This window comes from Callorhinus ursinus, unplaced genomic scaffold (assembly GCF_003265705.2).
Source record: "Callorhinus ursinus isolate GAN/ISIS: 27379988/994484 unplaced genomic scaffold, GSC_fseal_2.0 scaffold3, whole genome shotgun sequence".
In the NCBI taxonomy this organism is placed as follows: Eukaryota; Metazoa; Chordata; class Mammalia; order Carnivora; family Otariidae; genus Callorhinus; species Callorhinus ursinus.
The window spans coordinates 50,622,897-50,637,621 of NW_027397065.1; the positions used below are offsets into that span (position 1 = coordinate 50,622,897).

General features: G+C 51.4%; 1 protein-coding gene and 1 pseudogene across 1 annotated transcript in view; one reads left to right on the forward strand and one right to left on the reverse strand.

Annotated features, from left to right (window-relative positions):
* The window catches only part of CCDC69 (coiled-coil domain containing 69), a 36,189-nt gene extending 31,837 nt beyond the window's left edge, over nt 1-4,352 (forward strand). The window contains exons 8-9 of the mRNA XM_025867530.2: nt 246-343; nt 1,080-4,352. Coding sequence (XP_025723315.2) covers nt 246-343; nt 1,080-1,257 — 276 coding nt within the window. The 3' untranslated portion in view covers nt 1,258-4,352. The remainder of the gene's footprint in view (nt 1-245; nt 344-1,079) is intronic.
* A 9,017-nt stretch (nt 4,353-13,369) lies between these two features.
* LOC112820498 (U6 spliceosomal RNA) lies at nt 13,370-13,469 on the reverse strand (annotated as a pseudogene).
* Between the last annotated feature and the right edge of the window lie 1,256 nt (nt 13,470-14,725).

Consider the following 14,725-nt stretch of genomic DNA (forward strand, 5'->3'; position numbering starts at 1 on the left):
AATGGAGACGTTAGATGGGAGTGGCTGTATTCTTTTGCTACGTCTCATGTGGCAAAATTAAAAATTGGCAGCCCTGTGTTCACTCCTCAGTTATGTTTTTTAAAGTAATCTTACTGTTTCACGAAATGTAACATCGAGTCCAGAATGAGTCAGTGTTTTCACGACCACAGATAAGAGGGAGGCGATGCCCTACGTTGTGCCATGTGCGGTCGGTGGCTTTCTGAGCTCCTTCTGATTTGTTACAGAAAGAAAAAAATCTGATGTTGGAGGAAAAAATCACCACCCTGCAGCAGGAAAACGAGGACCTCCATGTCCGGGCCCGCAACCAGATGGTTATGTCAAGGTAGCTGTCTCCCAGCCTCCTTTCCTCCCATCACCACCATGGTCCACACCTCCAGTTGGAAGGGTCTCCGAGAACCCAGGGAATGGATTGACAGGTGGGCCCAGGCCTGTCTGGGGAATGTGGTTCCCTCTTTCCTTGAGAGTCAGGAATCCCAACGGACCAGCTCTGCCCAGAAACCTAGGTCTCAGTGCCCTGACTGGTATCTGTCCCCATCCTGGCTGAGTCGGCTCCATGGCAAAGCCCAATACAGGAAGAGGGGACAGGAAATTTCTAGCTGGGGTGACCTAATGAATGAATGAATGAATGAATGTATATGAATGAATGAACCTGTTCTACAGGCTTGGTAAATGAGAGCCAGGATCATGTGTCAGACATAACTCATTGAATTCTTTACATATTATCTCACCTAATCCTCATAATTACTCAAAGAGACGGTCCACCTAGTTATCACTCCCATTTTACAAATGAGGAAGGAACCTGAAATTTGGCAGGAGTAAAGAACTTGTTCGAGGTTACCCAGCTAAGTGGTGGGGCAGATCTGAACCCAGAGATGTCTGCCTGTGAGGGCCACGCTCCTCCGTTGAGGGCTCCAGTGACCTCTTGCATCCAGGCAGACAACCCAGCTGTGGGGGCCCTGATGCAGGCTGGCGGCCCGTCTGAGGAAGGCCTCCTAGAGGACCGAGTTGCTCAGGGCAGCTGCTGACTGGCAACCCGGGGCCCCTGTCTGCATCCACAGGCAGCTCTCGGACGACCTGCTTCTCGCCCGCGAGGCCCTGGAGAAGGAGTCCCAGTTGCGGCGACAGCTCCAGCAGGAGAAGGAGGAGCTGCTGTACCGGGTCCTGGGGACTGACGCCTCCCCTGCCTTCCCCTTGGCCTCTGTCACCCCCACCGAGGTCTCCTTCCTCGCCAGCTAGGGCCCAGGTGCTGGGCCCACCATGACGCCTGTGGTCACAGCTCCCTCTTGAGGATTTACCAGAGAAGACAGCAGGAGCCTCTCATTCTTTTCCCAGGAAGGGCGGAGGGCAGGGGTGAGGTGGGAGCCAGGGTGTGTGCCCAGGGAGCCCTGGGGGCGTGGGCTGTGCAGGATCACCCATGGGGCTTCGAGGCCCCAGATGCACCTTCCCCTGAGTTGGCCCAGGGAACAAGCGAGAGGAGTCCTTCCGTCCCTCCCTGTTCTCTCTGTTCAAATCAGGGAAGTCCTGAGCTTTTTCCAGGGGCAGCCAGTGCCGCCGAGGCCACCCGACAAAGAGACAACCCTCTGCTCCTGACTCGTTAGCATCCCCCAGATGTTCTCGCCTCTGCTCAGGCCCTCCCTTAGCCTCAGTTTACCTCTCCTCTAAAACAGCCAGGGGAACTGAACGAATGATCCTTCAGTCACCACAGTGTCCCATTCTAGGATTGTTTAAAGGTCAGATGAGGGGCTGGGGGACAGGAGAGGAAGTGGGCCAAACCCTGAGAACCAACAGGGAAAGGCGGGCAGCTAGAAAGGGGGTCACTGGAGGCCCTTGGGGCTGGCGGTGCCAGGGACCGACCCAGCCAAGGCAAGGGCTGGGCATGACCCGGGGCATGCCACTGCTCCTGGTCCCAGAGTCTGGTCGGCCCAGGGGTTAAGCCAGAGCTCCTCCTCCCTGACCAGGCAAGGCTCACTCCTCAGCCCTCTGGTCTCTCAGTCTCGGTGCCGCCTGGGCACAGGGCCACCTCGGGGGGCTGGGTACACCTAACTGCCAGAGTGGGGAACCTCGTCCCTGTACAGATGAGGAAACCAAGGTGGGGAGTGGGACCCACAAAGATGAGGTCCTAGTCTTCATCTGTCATCCAGCTCACAGCTTGCTGTGCTTGTTTTTCTCCGCAGGCTCTGGAAAGATCAGATGTATGACTTAGTCTTTCTCCTCCTTCCTCCAACTGCCCCCACCCACTTCCAGGCTCTCTCTTCCTCCTGCTCCCTACCTTTACTCCTTCTACCACCGCTGATGCCAGGCACCAGGACCCCAGAGCCTGGCCCTCAGCTTCCCCATCCGTGCAGAGGGGTGGCCAGCATGAGCAACCTCAGCAGGCCTGTCCAGCCCTGGCCGTCTGTGGATTTAATATTCTTCTCAGGAAGCCTCGGGTCAGCTGGACACTGTAATGAGAACCCCTCCCCTGCCCAGAGCATTTTAATTCAATGCTCTCACAGACACCTCCCTCCCATCAGCTACCTAAGATTCTTGAAGCCAGTTCTTACCCCTCTTCAGCAGCAGAGCAAACTGAGATCACGGGAGTCGGAGGGCCTTGCCTGCGATTCCCCAGCTCCAGCTCCAGGTCCCAGACTAGCAAGTAAGAAAGGTCAATCCGGTAGAACTAAGGTTTGCTCCATCATTCCAGACTGCCTTCTTCATTCCCTGGATCTGGTCTTCAGTCATTTCTTGTTCGCGGAGTTCAGATGTGACTCTGTTTCTCCATTTCTCCCCTAGGAGGGCTAGGGGAGTGCTGAGCTGCTTCTCCGGCCATGGGCAAACAGATTATCTATCTGGGAGCCTTGGGGACAGCTCTGGAGTGAAGTACACATGTACTTCTTCATGTCACTTTTCCCAAAGTCTATCTGGGATACACTAGTTCATTGCACATTAATAGGCATGACCAAGAAAAAAATTGATAGCCTAGTAATTTGAGAAACTCTAGATTCAGTCAAGTTAAACAGATCCTGCAAAGTGCAGGACTTCTCGGAACCTTTAATATGCTAATGTGAACTGCAAATTTCCAAGAAGGAAGCAGAGTATCCAGCATTTTCTAAAGTCCCTTGACCAACTTCCTACCCCAACCTAAGCACTTCAGGCTGCAGAATGCACTTTAGAAAGATGAGAAGGGCTAGGCTGCAGAAGGGGCAAGTTGTGGGGAGCAGGGTTTCCCTCATGTAGCCTATGGTGGAGGCAGGGAGATAAACTGTGGTCACGCCCTCACCCTGGGGCAGACAAACCATGGAAACTATGGTATTGTATTTATTTGGCCCCGGTGTTTTCCTGGGAGAGGGAGGAGGAGGCTCCTTGCTGAGGACCCCTGCTAGTGGCAGGGACCATTGAGGAATATGTCCTGGGCCTGAGTGACTTGCCAGTGGCTCTGGGCTCCCTCCTGGGGTACTGGTGCCCCACTGGGCCAGCTTTGCCCAGCCCTGGAGTGGGGCCTGATGTTGGAGTGAAGACTGGCCATCAAAACGGGTCAGGGCTTGGAGGGAGGCTGTGAGGTTGATGCAAGGCATCGAAGCAGTGATGGGCGGGCAGAGTATAAGGGGCGAGTGCAAAGGTTCTTTTTACACTCTTTTGGGAGTGACAGTTCCTTGGCATCAAAAACACCAAAGGTTCACACAGTTACCTACCCCTGTTTCTGCCCATTGCTTCACACCAGCATGCCTGTAGCCAGCGAGGGAGCTAGGAAGGGGCAAGGGAAACATGAGAGCTTCTGGTCACATGGACACGGGTGGTGGCAATCCCCGTGCCCTGCAAGTTGGTGGCCTGGCAGGTGTAAATGCCAGAGTCCCCAGCCCAGGCCTCTTCCACGTACAGGGTGCTCCCTGCCTCCTGCAGCACCTGGCCCTCTCAGCGAACAACACTGGCCCACTCGCTGACATAGGGGGGTCGGCCCAACTGCAGGGACAAAAAAATAACTGTCCATCAGCCAGCCCAGGTGTCCTCTCTGACTCAGGCAAATGAGAGGCACTGTGTATTCCTTCAGGGACGGGGACTCGTCCAAGGTCATACATGCTGATCAGAGCACCTGAAAGGCCAGGTTCTTTGTGGCAAATGTGAGCTTCTCAAGTCCCTGGGGAGAAGCTGGGGTCTCCTCTCCGACTCAAGGAAATGCAGGAAGTAACTTGGCTGGGAGCAGTACCCCCTACCAGTATGGCACTCTGGTTTTGTGTGGTTGTTAATGGGTGCTACCTCCCCAAGGTGGGGCAGGAGGTGGGGTTCTATTATGAAAATTGTTTGGAAAACACTGAGTCAAGCAAAATTAAATTGGAGAGACTCAGACCACCGAGTCTGTCACGTGTGCATGTGAGTTGTGAATCTCCAAGGCAGGCGATGGTTATAAGAGGCAGTGTTTTCCTAAAAACACTTTTCTTTGGGGTTTGGGGCTGGATTTTTTGTCATCCTGCCATTCCAAGGAACGTGTCTGGGGCAAGGCTATAGCACAGTGAAGCCATGTCTTCCCAACCATCTGTGTGTTCTCTTCCCCTTATTGGGTCTCAGTTTCCAATGTGGACAAGTGGGAGAATGATCCCCCACTCTTTCCCTCCTAAGGCCTCTGGGGAGCTCACCTTCACCATGTCTTTGCTGGTCCAGCCCTCCCTCCAAAGCTCAGATCAAATTCCAGCTCTTCCAAGAAGCCCTTTTAGGAATTCCTGAAGTTGTCAGTGCTGGTGCATCTACTGTGTGACCCAGCTGCTCTCCAGATGTTTGAGGGTTATGGGGGTAAGTTCTTTGAGAGGAAGGACCATCACTACCACCTGTCGAGTAACACCTTTAGGAAGGTCTGGCCCACGGCAGGTGCCCAGGAAACAGTTGTTACATGATTTCGTCCATCTCTTACTACACACACACCGGCCATAGGGCCTGAGCACTTGCCCCAGCCCCGTGCTCGTGAGATTTGGGCCAGTCCAACCTCAGCTTGAATGTCACCTCAGAGAAGACTCCCCGACCGCTCTATCTTAAGAAGACCCTATTGCATCGCCCTATTGAATCCTCGATGTAGCGCTTGGTATTCTCTCCATGATCATGTTCACTTCCCACTTCTTCCTCCCTGGGTAGATTGTAAGCTGGAAGACAGCACAAGTCAGAGGTCTTTTTGCCTCATCCTTGTGGTCTCTGCGCTAAGCACAATGTCTGGCACGTAGTGGGTGCTCAGTAATTATCGTTGGATAAATTAACGAAGGAACACATTATACATTTTATACAGTAACCTAAACAAGGAGACTGAGGCCCAGAAAAGGGAAATGACTTGCCCAAGGCACTCAGAGTAGCGGTCCAGCAGTGGTTCCACTCGGCCACGATCACACCCGTGATCCTAATTCCTCACTCCCATGCTCTTGGCCAACACACCATCGCCACAGACACACATACGCAGTCTTGTCTTCCCCTCTGCTTACCTTCTGCCCTGGATAAAATCCACAGCAATCTCCAGCTCACCCAGAGCTGTACAAGTCACACCAGAGTTTCTCCCAGTTGGACTGATGTTACTGAAGCTTGGACGGTGGGTGTGGGGGAGGAAGATGGGTCTGCCATGGAGAAGATGGGAGAGAAATGGGGACAAACATGTTGAACTGATTGTTAGAACAACTGAATGAAATGAATGACGGAATGGTTACATTCATAGAGGATGAATGATTGGGTTGGTTGAATGGATAGAGGATGGGTAGCTGATGGAACAGATGGAGGTTGGGTGAATGGAGTGGATGATTTGAGGGAAGACAGATGAATAGAACGGTGTGGCATGACTGAGAATGAGTATGGATGGACAGAAAGGCTGGTGGTCGCTCAATAGCTGATTGGCTGGCTGGCTGGACAAGATAGTTGACTACATGGAGTGTTGTTGAAAGCTGGTTGGTTGTTTAGAGTTCCATAATCCACAGAACCCATATCTGAGGTCTCTAAAGGGGGCATCTTTCCCCATATCCTCCCTTGCTCTGCCCACCCAGGCCCCAGGCCCACACGCAGTTGATGTAGATCAGCATGTACTTGGTAGAGATTTGTCTCAAGCCACCCAGGCTGGCCAAGCAGAAGAGGGCCAGCCAAGGAATCTCGGGGCCAGTGGATGGTGAAGCCCTTATTCACATCAAAAGAGATGTCGATCCCATCCACTGGGACTTCCTCCAGGGGGAATTCCCAATGCAGTGTCACCTGGGCCAGAGGGTTGGTCACTTGGCAGGGAAGCAGGAACAGCTGATGGCTGTGCAACTGTACCACTTCATAATAATCCTGAGTGGGGACAAAGAGCTCCTCTGGGTCTGGGAAGGAAGGTGGGATAGAGAAGAAGGAGCATGGCCTAGATTAGCTGTTTCCTGATGCTCCAGCACCCAAGAGCAAGAGGTCCCTCATGGGGACCTAAAAATCTCACTTTCCCTGGCCATTCTCAGTCCTAAACAGAGCTGAAGCCCAGCCTGCTAGTTCCAGCTTCGTCATTTTGATTGGCGTTCTTGGAGACCCCGACCTCAGGGCACCTGCAAAGAAGATGAAGGTCTTTCCCTGGAGGGCCTTGCCCTCCACGCGCGCTGTCCTGGCTGAGCCAAGCCCAGCAGCTGTAGTCCTGGTGTCCGCACCCGTGGAGTTCACCAGCTGCTGCTGGCTGCGCCGGCCGAAGGGCTTGATTCCAAAAGATAGTCATGGGGCTGGCCCAGGGTGCGGCGGGCAGCAGATGCGGGTGGCCGGGGACACCTAGTGAGCAGTGTTTAGCCGGCTGACAGCCCCTCCTCCCCCGTGCTCAGCACGCCGCCCACCCAGTCTTCGCCCTTCCCCACTGACACCATGAGGATTTGTAGTGGCCCCACCTGGTTACTGATTGCTCGCCTCTCACCAGCCTCGTGCACATCTCCCAATGGGTCCATCTGCTCGTCACAGAGCTTGTCCTTCCTTTGCAAATGGCATGCCCCAATCTGCTCGGTGCTCCCTCCTTGGCCCCTCCCATGTGTCCCTCTGTTTTGGCCGGCTAATGCCCTCTAAGCAACTCCACCCCCTAACAGAGGCAGGGTCCCAGCAAATCTCACTTTAAGAGGCTGAACTGAGAGAGGGTAGACAAATCTCCTGACCCGGATTTATATCCCAGCCTCTGCCTGATTTTCTTCTGGACTGGGGTGAGCAATGCTGGTGCGATCAACTTTGCTTTTATTTCTGCCTTCCCTATTTTGGTGTCCCTGACATAAGGGTGTCTCAGCCTGACATTCAAAACACAGGCGGGACAGTTAGCCTCCTTCCCTTCCCATGGCCACCTTTCTCCCTACAGGCACTATGTGCTGTCCCCAGAATTGACATCCAGTACTGTGGGAAGCCATGTCTCCCCTTCTGTTGAACCACTATGGATCTGATGGGTCTTGTGAGCCCATCTTACTGTTTCTTTTTTTTTTTAAACATTTTTTAAAAGATTTTATTTGAGAGAGAGAACGAGCAGGGAGGGGGGTGTGCTGGGGGAGAGGGACAAGCAGATTCTGCTGAGCAGAGAGCCATACACAGGGCTCCATCCCAGGACTCTGGGATCATGACCTGAGCCAAAGTCCGACGCCTAACCGACTGAGCCACCCAGGCGTCCCTGTTTCTTTTAGATGCCTGCAGTTGTACCTAATGGAAGCCCATTGTGGGTTCTGGACCACTCTAATCACCATAAAAACTGTCCTCAAGTTGTCTGTGAACTGCTGCCCCCTCCTGGACCCATTCATGCTGTCACAGGAGTTCCTCCACCTTGTACCTCAGGCGTTCCTCGCCTTCCTCTTCCAGGTTCGCAGGTACCCTCCAGTGAGCTACCTGCCCCTCCAGCGCAGCTCCAGGGGATCACCAGCCCACAGGCTCAGAGAGTCCCCCGCCTTCTGGAAGCAGCCCCTCCCCAGCACCTGGGTCATGCTGCTGGGGGCGGGTGCGCAGCGCGGGGCTGCTGCCTCCGCTTCCGCGGGAGTCTTCATCTACAGGGACTTCTGGCTCAGGTCTGATTTGGGTTTCCTCCTGCCTGTGGCTCCTGAGGCCTTCACCTACCTCTCCAGGGCTGGTGGCTTTGAGGCCTCTCTTTTTCGGAGCCTTTGGAGTTCTGTCCGGCTCCTGGACTTCAGCTGCAGGGAAATGGGGTGAGTGTGGGGCCACCAGCCTTCACCATTCATCTCACATGAGGTCCTCTCCTCCCGCCAGCAGCTGGCAGAACCTCAGAGCTCTGTAAGGAATCCTCACTCTTTTGAGAAAAATTATAAAATACAGACAAACCAAGAAAAAGGGATTAAATGTGCCCCCAAACTTACCATCCAGAAATAACCACCATGATTATTTGAAGCATATTTTTCCAAGGCTTTTTAATGCAAATATTTTAAAGACATTGTTAAAAAAATAAAATGGAACCATAGAACACATATTTTTAATAATCTGTTTTTTCACTTAGTAATATGTTGTGATTACCATTCCATGTCAATAAATGCACGTGTACCAAAATGTTCTGAACGATTTGCACGGTATTTCATGGTCGGGATGTAACAGGATTTATTTCTTCATTGTTGGGTGTTTGGGTTTTTCCACATTCTTAGCCAAAATAATCAGTTCTGCAATAATCATTTCTCGCATGCACCTTTGATCAGATTGCTTCCTTAGAATGAATTCCTTAGAAATGGAACAGCTGGTGGGCTATGGAAGGGAACTCACATACTTTCTTATCCGAGTGGCCACCAATATTCCAAAACCTTCTTCTCCAGAAGAGTTCACTTAACCTGCACTTAGATATGTCCAGCGATGGGGAGCTCAGTATTTAACAGTACTAGTAGCTACCATTGATGGTGCCTACAGTGTTTCTGGAAGACTACTGGCCCCTTTCTATACATTTTCTTATTTCATCCTCCTAATGACTGCAAAGTAAGTGTTACTCTTATTTTATGGATGAGGAACTTGAGGCTCCCAGAGGCTCATTTTCCCCAAGTGCTGTGCCAAGGGGCAGGAGACCCTGAACTTAGACCCAGGTCAGCCTGGCTCCAGAGCCCATGACTGCTCTGCCAACAGCGTATCTTCAGGCTGAATGGCTCTGACTGCTAGAAAGACCTTTCAGATGCAGACCCCCTGTCTTCAACTTTTACTGCTGATCTGATTTTTCTTCCCTGTGGAAGAGGACACAGCCATTCCACATGCCTGCCTGCCACCCAGCCCCCAATTTTCTCTTCAGACTGAGAAGGTTGTGCAGTTTGTACCAAGTGCCGAGGCTCGCTCTTTTCTGTCCTGATAGCTCCCAGATACATCCTTCCCTCTTCGTCCCCACTGCTACCACCATTCAGTCCAAACCCTGGTCAGATCACATCTAGTCTACTGCAGTAGCTCCCAGCTGGTCTTCTTGCTTCCAGTCTGACACGCATCACACACCTCTTTGGAAACCATCATGTTAAGACCAGTTACAAAAGCCTTGGGCCACCCCATCCATCATGGGGAGCAGGTGGGGTGTGGGGGGGCAGGGGCAAGGGGCAGGTATAGTGTTTGGGCAACAGCAACAGAAAAGATCCCAATGGAGTTTAGCAACTGTCTTTTTTTTATGGCCCCAAACCACCATCACCAACACACACAGGGACCAATGGGCAAAACAACCAACAAAACAACAAAACAAAGAAAGGACCCAAACCGCCACTTTCAAGCCGGAGACCTCTGTTTTTCACAGTTGTTAAGAAAAAACTACACACCTTCTGTGTGCGTGTCATTTCCTCGCACACAACTACCACTCACAACACTTCTGACACCAGATCGAGGGAGGGGGATTTCCACACCAAGGAATTCTCTGAGACACCAGTGGGGTCCCCTACCATTTAGTTCTGACACGATTTACCTGGAAAGAGCGTCAGACTCCACAGGTTAAGGGCTCAGGCTCCCAAGGCTGCCCCTACCCCACTTCAGATGCCAATCCCAAGTCCCAGGTTGTCACCTGTGCTTCTGGCCAACTGGCTATAAATTGGGGTTCCCATGACCCCAGGCTGGGTTCGATATTTGCTAGAATAGCTCACAGAACTCGGGGAAACACTTACATTTACTTAGGATAAAGGATAGAGATGAACATCCCCTGGAGGAGATTCGTAGGACAAGTGCGTGGGAAGAGGCTCGGAGCTTCCGTGCCCTCTACCAACACACCACTCTCCCAGAACCTCCACGTGTTCAGCAACCTGGAAGCTCTCCAACCCCATCCTTTGGGGACTGTTATGGAAGCTTCCTCACATAGGCATGATCCACCATCACCTCAGTCTCCAGTCCCTGTCTCTCCTCCTCCCGGTGGACGGGAGGTGGGGCTGAAAGTTCCAAGCTTCCAATCATGGCTTAGTCTTCCTGCTGATCAGCCCCCATCCTGAAGCTCTCCAGGAGCCCACCCAGAGTCCCCTCAGTAGAACAAAAGACACTCCGATCACCCAGGAAATTCCAGGAGATTTAGGAACTCTGCGTCAGGCGCCGGGGTCAAAGACAAATATCAGAACAAAAGACGCTCCTAGGGCTCTTAACAGGAAATTGCAAAGGTTTTAGGAGCCCTGTGCCAGGAACTGGGGGCAGAGACCAATATATTTATCTTCTATTATTTCACAACAATGTAAAAAGTCTCCCTAGTGGGAACATCTATCATGGGGGCCTTGCCTGGCCTTGGAGGGATAGGGCACTCCCCAAATAGTTTGGGGAAGTTTTGGTAGTTTGGGAGCAGGTTTATTGTGAACTTCTTACATGGGAAGAGCACTTAGTTCCCAGAGAATTTTTCCAACACACAGTCTGGTTTAATCCTTGCCATAGCCTGGAAAGAGCACCCAGCAAGCATTATTATTCCCTTTTTACAGGTTGAGAAACTAAGCATCAGAGAGAACAGCTGGGCTCAGCATATTAATGAGGTGACGTAGAACACTGCAGTCTAGCGTCTGAAAACAAAGATTCTCTAAGGAGTTACCTAGGCCGCTCCAGAGAAGGGGTGGGGAGCCCGGGTGAGCTGATGGAATATGGACTTGAGAGCCAATGGTGCTAGATTTTGAACCTTTGCTCCACTACAAGCTAGCTGTGTGACCTTGGCCAAGTCATTTCATTTCTCTGAGGCCCATTTTCTTCATTTAGAAAACACCTGCCTTGCAGGACTGTTCTGTTTATTAAATGAGATAATATACATGAAGCACTGAGTGCAGTGATTAGCTTATAACAAAAGCTCAATAAAGCCCTGTCATCAAGAACAGTGTATTCATTTCCAATTGTCACTGTAACAAATTGCCAGAGACTTGGTGGCTTAAAACAGCATAAATTTATTATTTTATGGTTCTGGAGTTCAGAAGTCTAAATTGGGCATCATTGGGCTAAAATCAAGGTGTCAGCAGGGTTGCAATCCTTCTGGAGGCTCTTAGAAAATGTTTCCTTGTCTCTTCCAGCATCTGGAGGCTGCCCAGATACCTTGACTTATGGTCCCATTTATCCATCTTCAAAGTCAGAGCTGTTGGATGGAATCTTCCTCATGCCACCACCTCCCTGGATCTGCCATCTGACCCCTCTTCTGCTTTCAAAGACGCTTATGATTACATTGGGCCCGTCTGAATGAATGAATAATCAAGACCTCTTCCCTACTTTAAGGTCAATTGATTGGCAACCTTGATTCCATCTTCATCCTTAATGCCTCTTTGCCATGGAAGGTTCTGGGGATTAGGACGTAGATATCTTTGGGAGGCTATTATTCTGCCACAAATAGTATATTTTTTTTAAATGCAAATATAAAGCTAACGCTTTCATAGCCAAACTTGCATAGATAGAGGCCTTCCGTGAAGCAGAGGCAAGTCAATCACAGGGTAGGATAAGAGAGGTTTTGGGGTACCTGCTGGTTCTTTGATTGCCCTGACTGGGAAGCTGTTGTTAGAGCAGCTAGCTGGAGGTATCTCTGGGTCCTGGGTCTGGAATCCTATTTGATCTGGAGCTGAAATTCAACCAAGGGTTGGGCTTGAGTGTCCCCCAGAGCTGGGGCTGCACTGGCTGGATTCCGACAGGGCCCACAAGGACCTCTGTTTGGGGGGAGCATGCAGCAAACACATCTTCCTGAGCAGGGGCTCCACCTCCCAGCACGAGGGCCAGGGCTAGGCCGCTGGGCTATGGGGGAGGTGACTCTCTGGGAGCCATCAAGGTGTCCTCGCTTTGGAGCCTCTGGGTTTGCAGAGCCAACAAGTCATGTAGGAAAACTTAGGGAAGATATCAAGTCTGCTCTCAGGATCTGAGGATGATGATAATGACCTTAACTAAAAACTAGTGGGCACCCAGGTGCTGTGCAAAGTGCTTTGCGTGCATTACGTTATTTAATGCTTACAAAGGGGTCTGGAAAGGGTTTGGAAGATCACGCAGTCCAACCCTTTCTTTGTGCAGATGAGGAAGCAGAGCTCAGAGAGGGGACTCTGCCAAGGCAGCGCAGACATTCCGTGGGAGAGCTGAGCTTAGGGGTTCGAGTGCTCACTCTCCCCTGCACCCCCACCATGCTGTCCACAGGGTACTCCTGGGAAAGGCAGAAACAAGGGGTCTCAGGATGCCCCAGGGGAGTAAAAAGATTCAAGATAGATGTCCATACCTGAAATGACACAGATGAGCAGGCAACAGGACAGCCAGCAGAGGGCTCGGGGGTCTATTGTGAAGGACCCGCAGCTCAGACCTCAGGCGATGTGGCCCAGGGGCTGCAGGGGAGACACTGATGGGGCTGAAGGGTGGGAGCAGGGAAGTGGCGAGGGACCCCTGGGAATGGGAGAGGAGGGGCCCGATTTCAAAGGCAAATCCAAGTCCTGAGTCCTGGCTTCTCTAGGACTCCAAACAAAATTCCTTTCTCAGGATTCCCCCTGCCAAGGTGAGCAGAGCTATTCCGAGCCCTCCCTGCTCAGGAAAAAAGTCCTGCAGCGAGGAGAGGCGTGTCCCCCCGGGCAGACAGGCAGAGCTGGGACGCAGCTGGTGGGCCTCGGAAGGTCGCAAGAGGGTCACGAGGGGGCCCGAAAGACAGGACTAGGTGAAGACCAAGAAGGTGAGTGTGAGGGGCGCCTGGGTGGCTCAGTTGGTTAAGCGACTGCCTTCGGCTCAGGTCATGATCCTGGAGTCCTGGGATCGAGTCCCACATCGGGCTCCCTGCTCGGCAAGGAGTCTGCTTCTCCCTCTGACGCTCTTCCCTCTCGTGCTCTCTATCTCTCATTCTCTCTCTCGCAAATAAATAAATAAAATCTTTAAAAAAAAAAAAGATGAGTGTGACTGGCAGGGGGTGGGGCTTGAAGTGGCCTTAATGCGGGGGGGGGGGGGAAACTTTAGGCAGCAGCCCCCTTCTGCATAGCCAAGCTAAGAATAGCTTAACTTTTTTTTTTTTTTTTAATATATGGAACACTTCATGAATTCCCTGTCACCCTTGTGCTGCACTAGTCTTCTCTGTACGGTTCCAATTTTAGGGGATATGCTGCCAAAGGGAGCACTTACCATTTTTAAATGGTTAAAAATCTCTATTTGGTGACACATGAAAATGATATAAAATTCAAATTTCAGTGTCCTTAAATAAAGCAGTCCTGGAAACCGGCCACACTCACGGGAGTACGTCCTGTCTAGGGCGGCTTTTACACCACAGCTGCGGTTGGAGTAGGGGCCACAGAGACGCGGGGCCCACAGCGCCCAAAATATTACTGTCCGGCCTTCTGTAGAAAATGTCAACTCTTGCTCGAAAGCTTGGTATTTCTAAAAAATAATTTTACTGAAGTAAATAATATGTAAATAAAATTCATGCTCAAAAAAGATGACAGATGAAGTTTAAGTTCCCTTTGACCGCCCCCCAACACCCTGCACTTTCCTCAGAAATCACGGACTGGGTGCGCCTTCTTCTAGACTTCCTCCTGCATTTACATCAGCATCTGTGCATATCCATAGCAAAATAAAGGATTGTTTGGTGAATTTTCTTTCTGTAGATGGTTTTAGACGGTGCCTGTGCATAGTTTTTTTAAACTTGCTTTTTGTGTGTGTGAACTTGGCCCCCTGTGGAGACCTACCTTGATACTTTTTTAAATGCTACATAATATCCTATGACTTGGCTCTGCGGTTCATTATTCCCTTACCAAAGGACACAAAGCCTGTTTCCTTTTTGCTATTGGAAACAAAGCTGCAAAGAGCAAGGAGCATTCCAAGGCTCAACTAGCTACCTGCCCTTGAAGATGGAACGTTTGTTAAATGAACGAATGGTATTCCATACAGACATGTGAGCGGATGTATTCTCACTCATCTGTGTTTGTGACTCAGGACACACCACCAGGCAAGTCCCTGCCAATGTAGCCGGAAGCCTCCTGCTCTCCTGCAGAGTGTTGCGTCCCCGCCAACTATTGGTGTAAGCAGGTAGAAAGCTTCCTGGCTTCCGGTTGAAACAGGATTCCTTCTGTACAAACTCAATGGTTATTCTTGGAAGGTAGTGTGAGGGGGTGGGAAGTAGCAGAGAATGGGGAGCCTGGGAGCTTGGTGGCCCCATTCTCACCTTCCCACTTTCCGTGTGACCTTGAGCAGCCTCTTTGGGCTTCAGTTTCCCCAGCTGTTTAAGGAGGCTATGGGACTCTTAGAGCTCCCTGGCCTTTCAGAGCCCTACCAGCCTCTTTTCAGTGACCGAGTCCCTAAAGGAGCAGAAGAGTTCTGAGCGGTGATGGTGTAGGCGCCAGTCGCGCGGGCACAGTGCTGTCAAGGGAGGTGCTGGGAG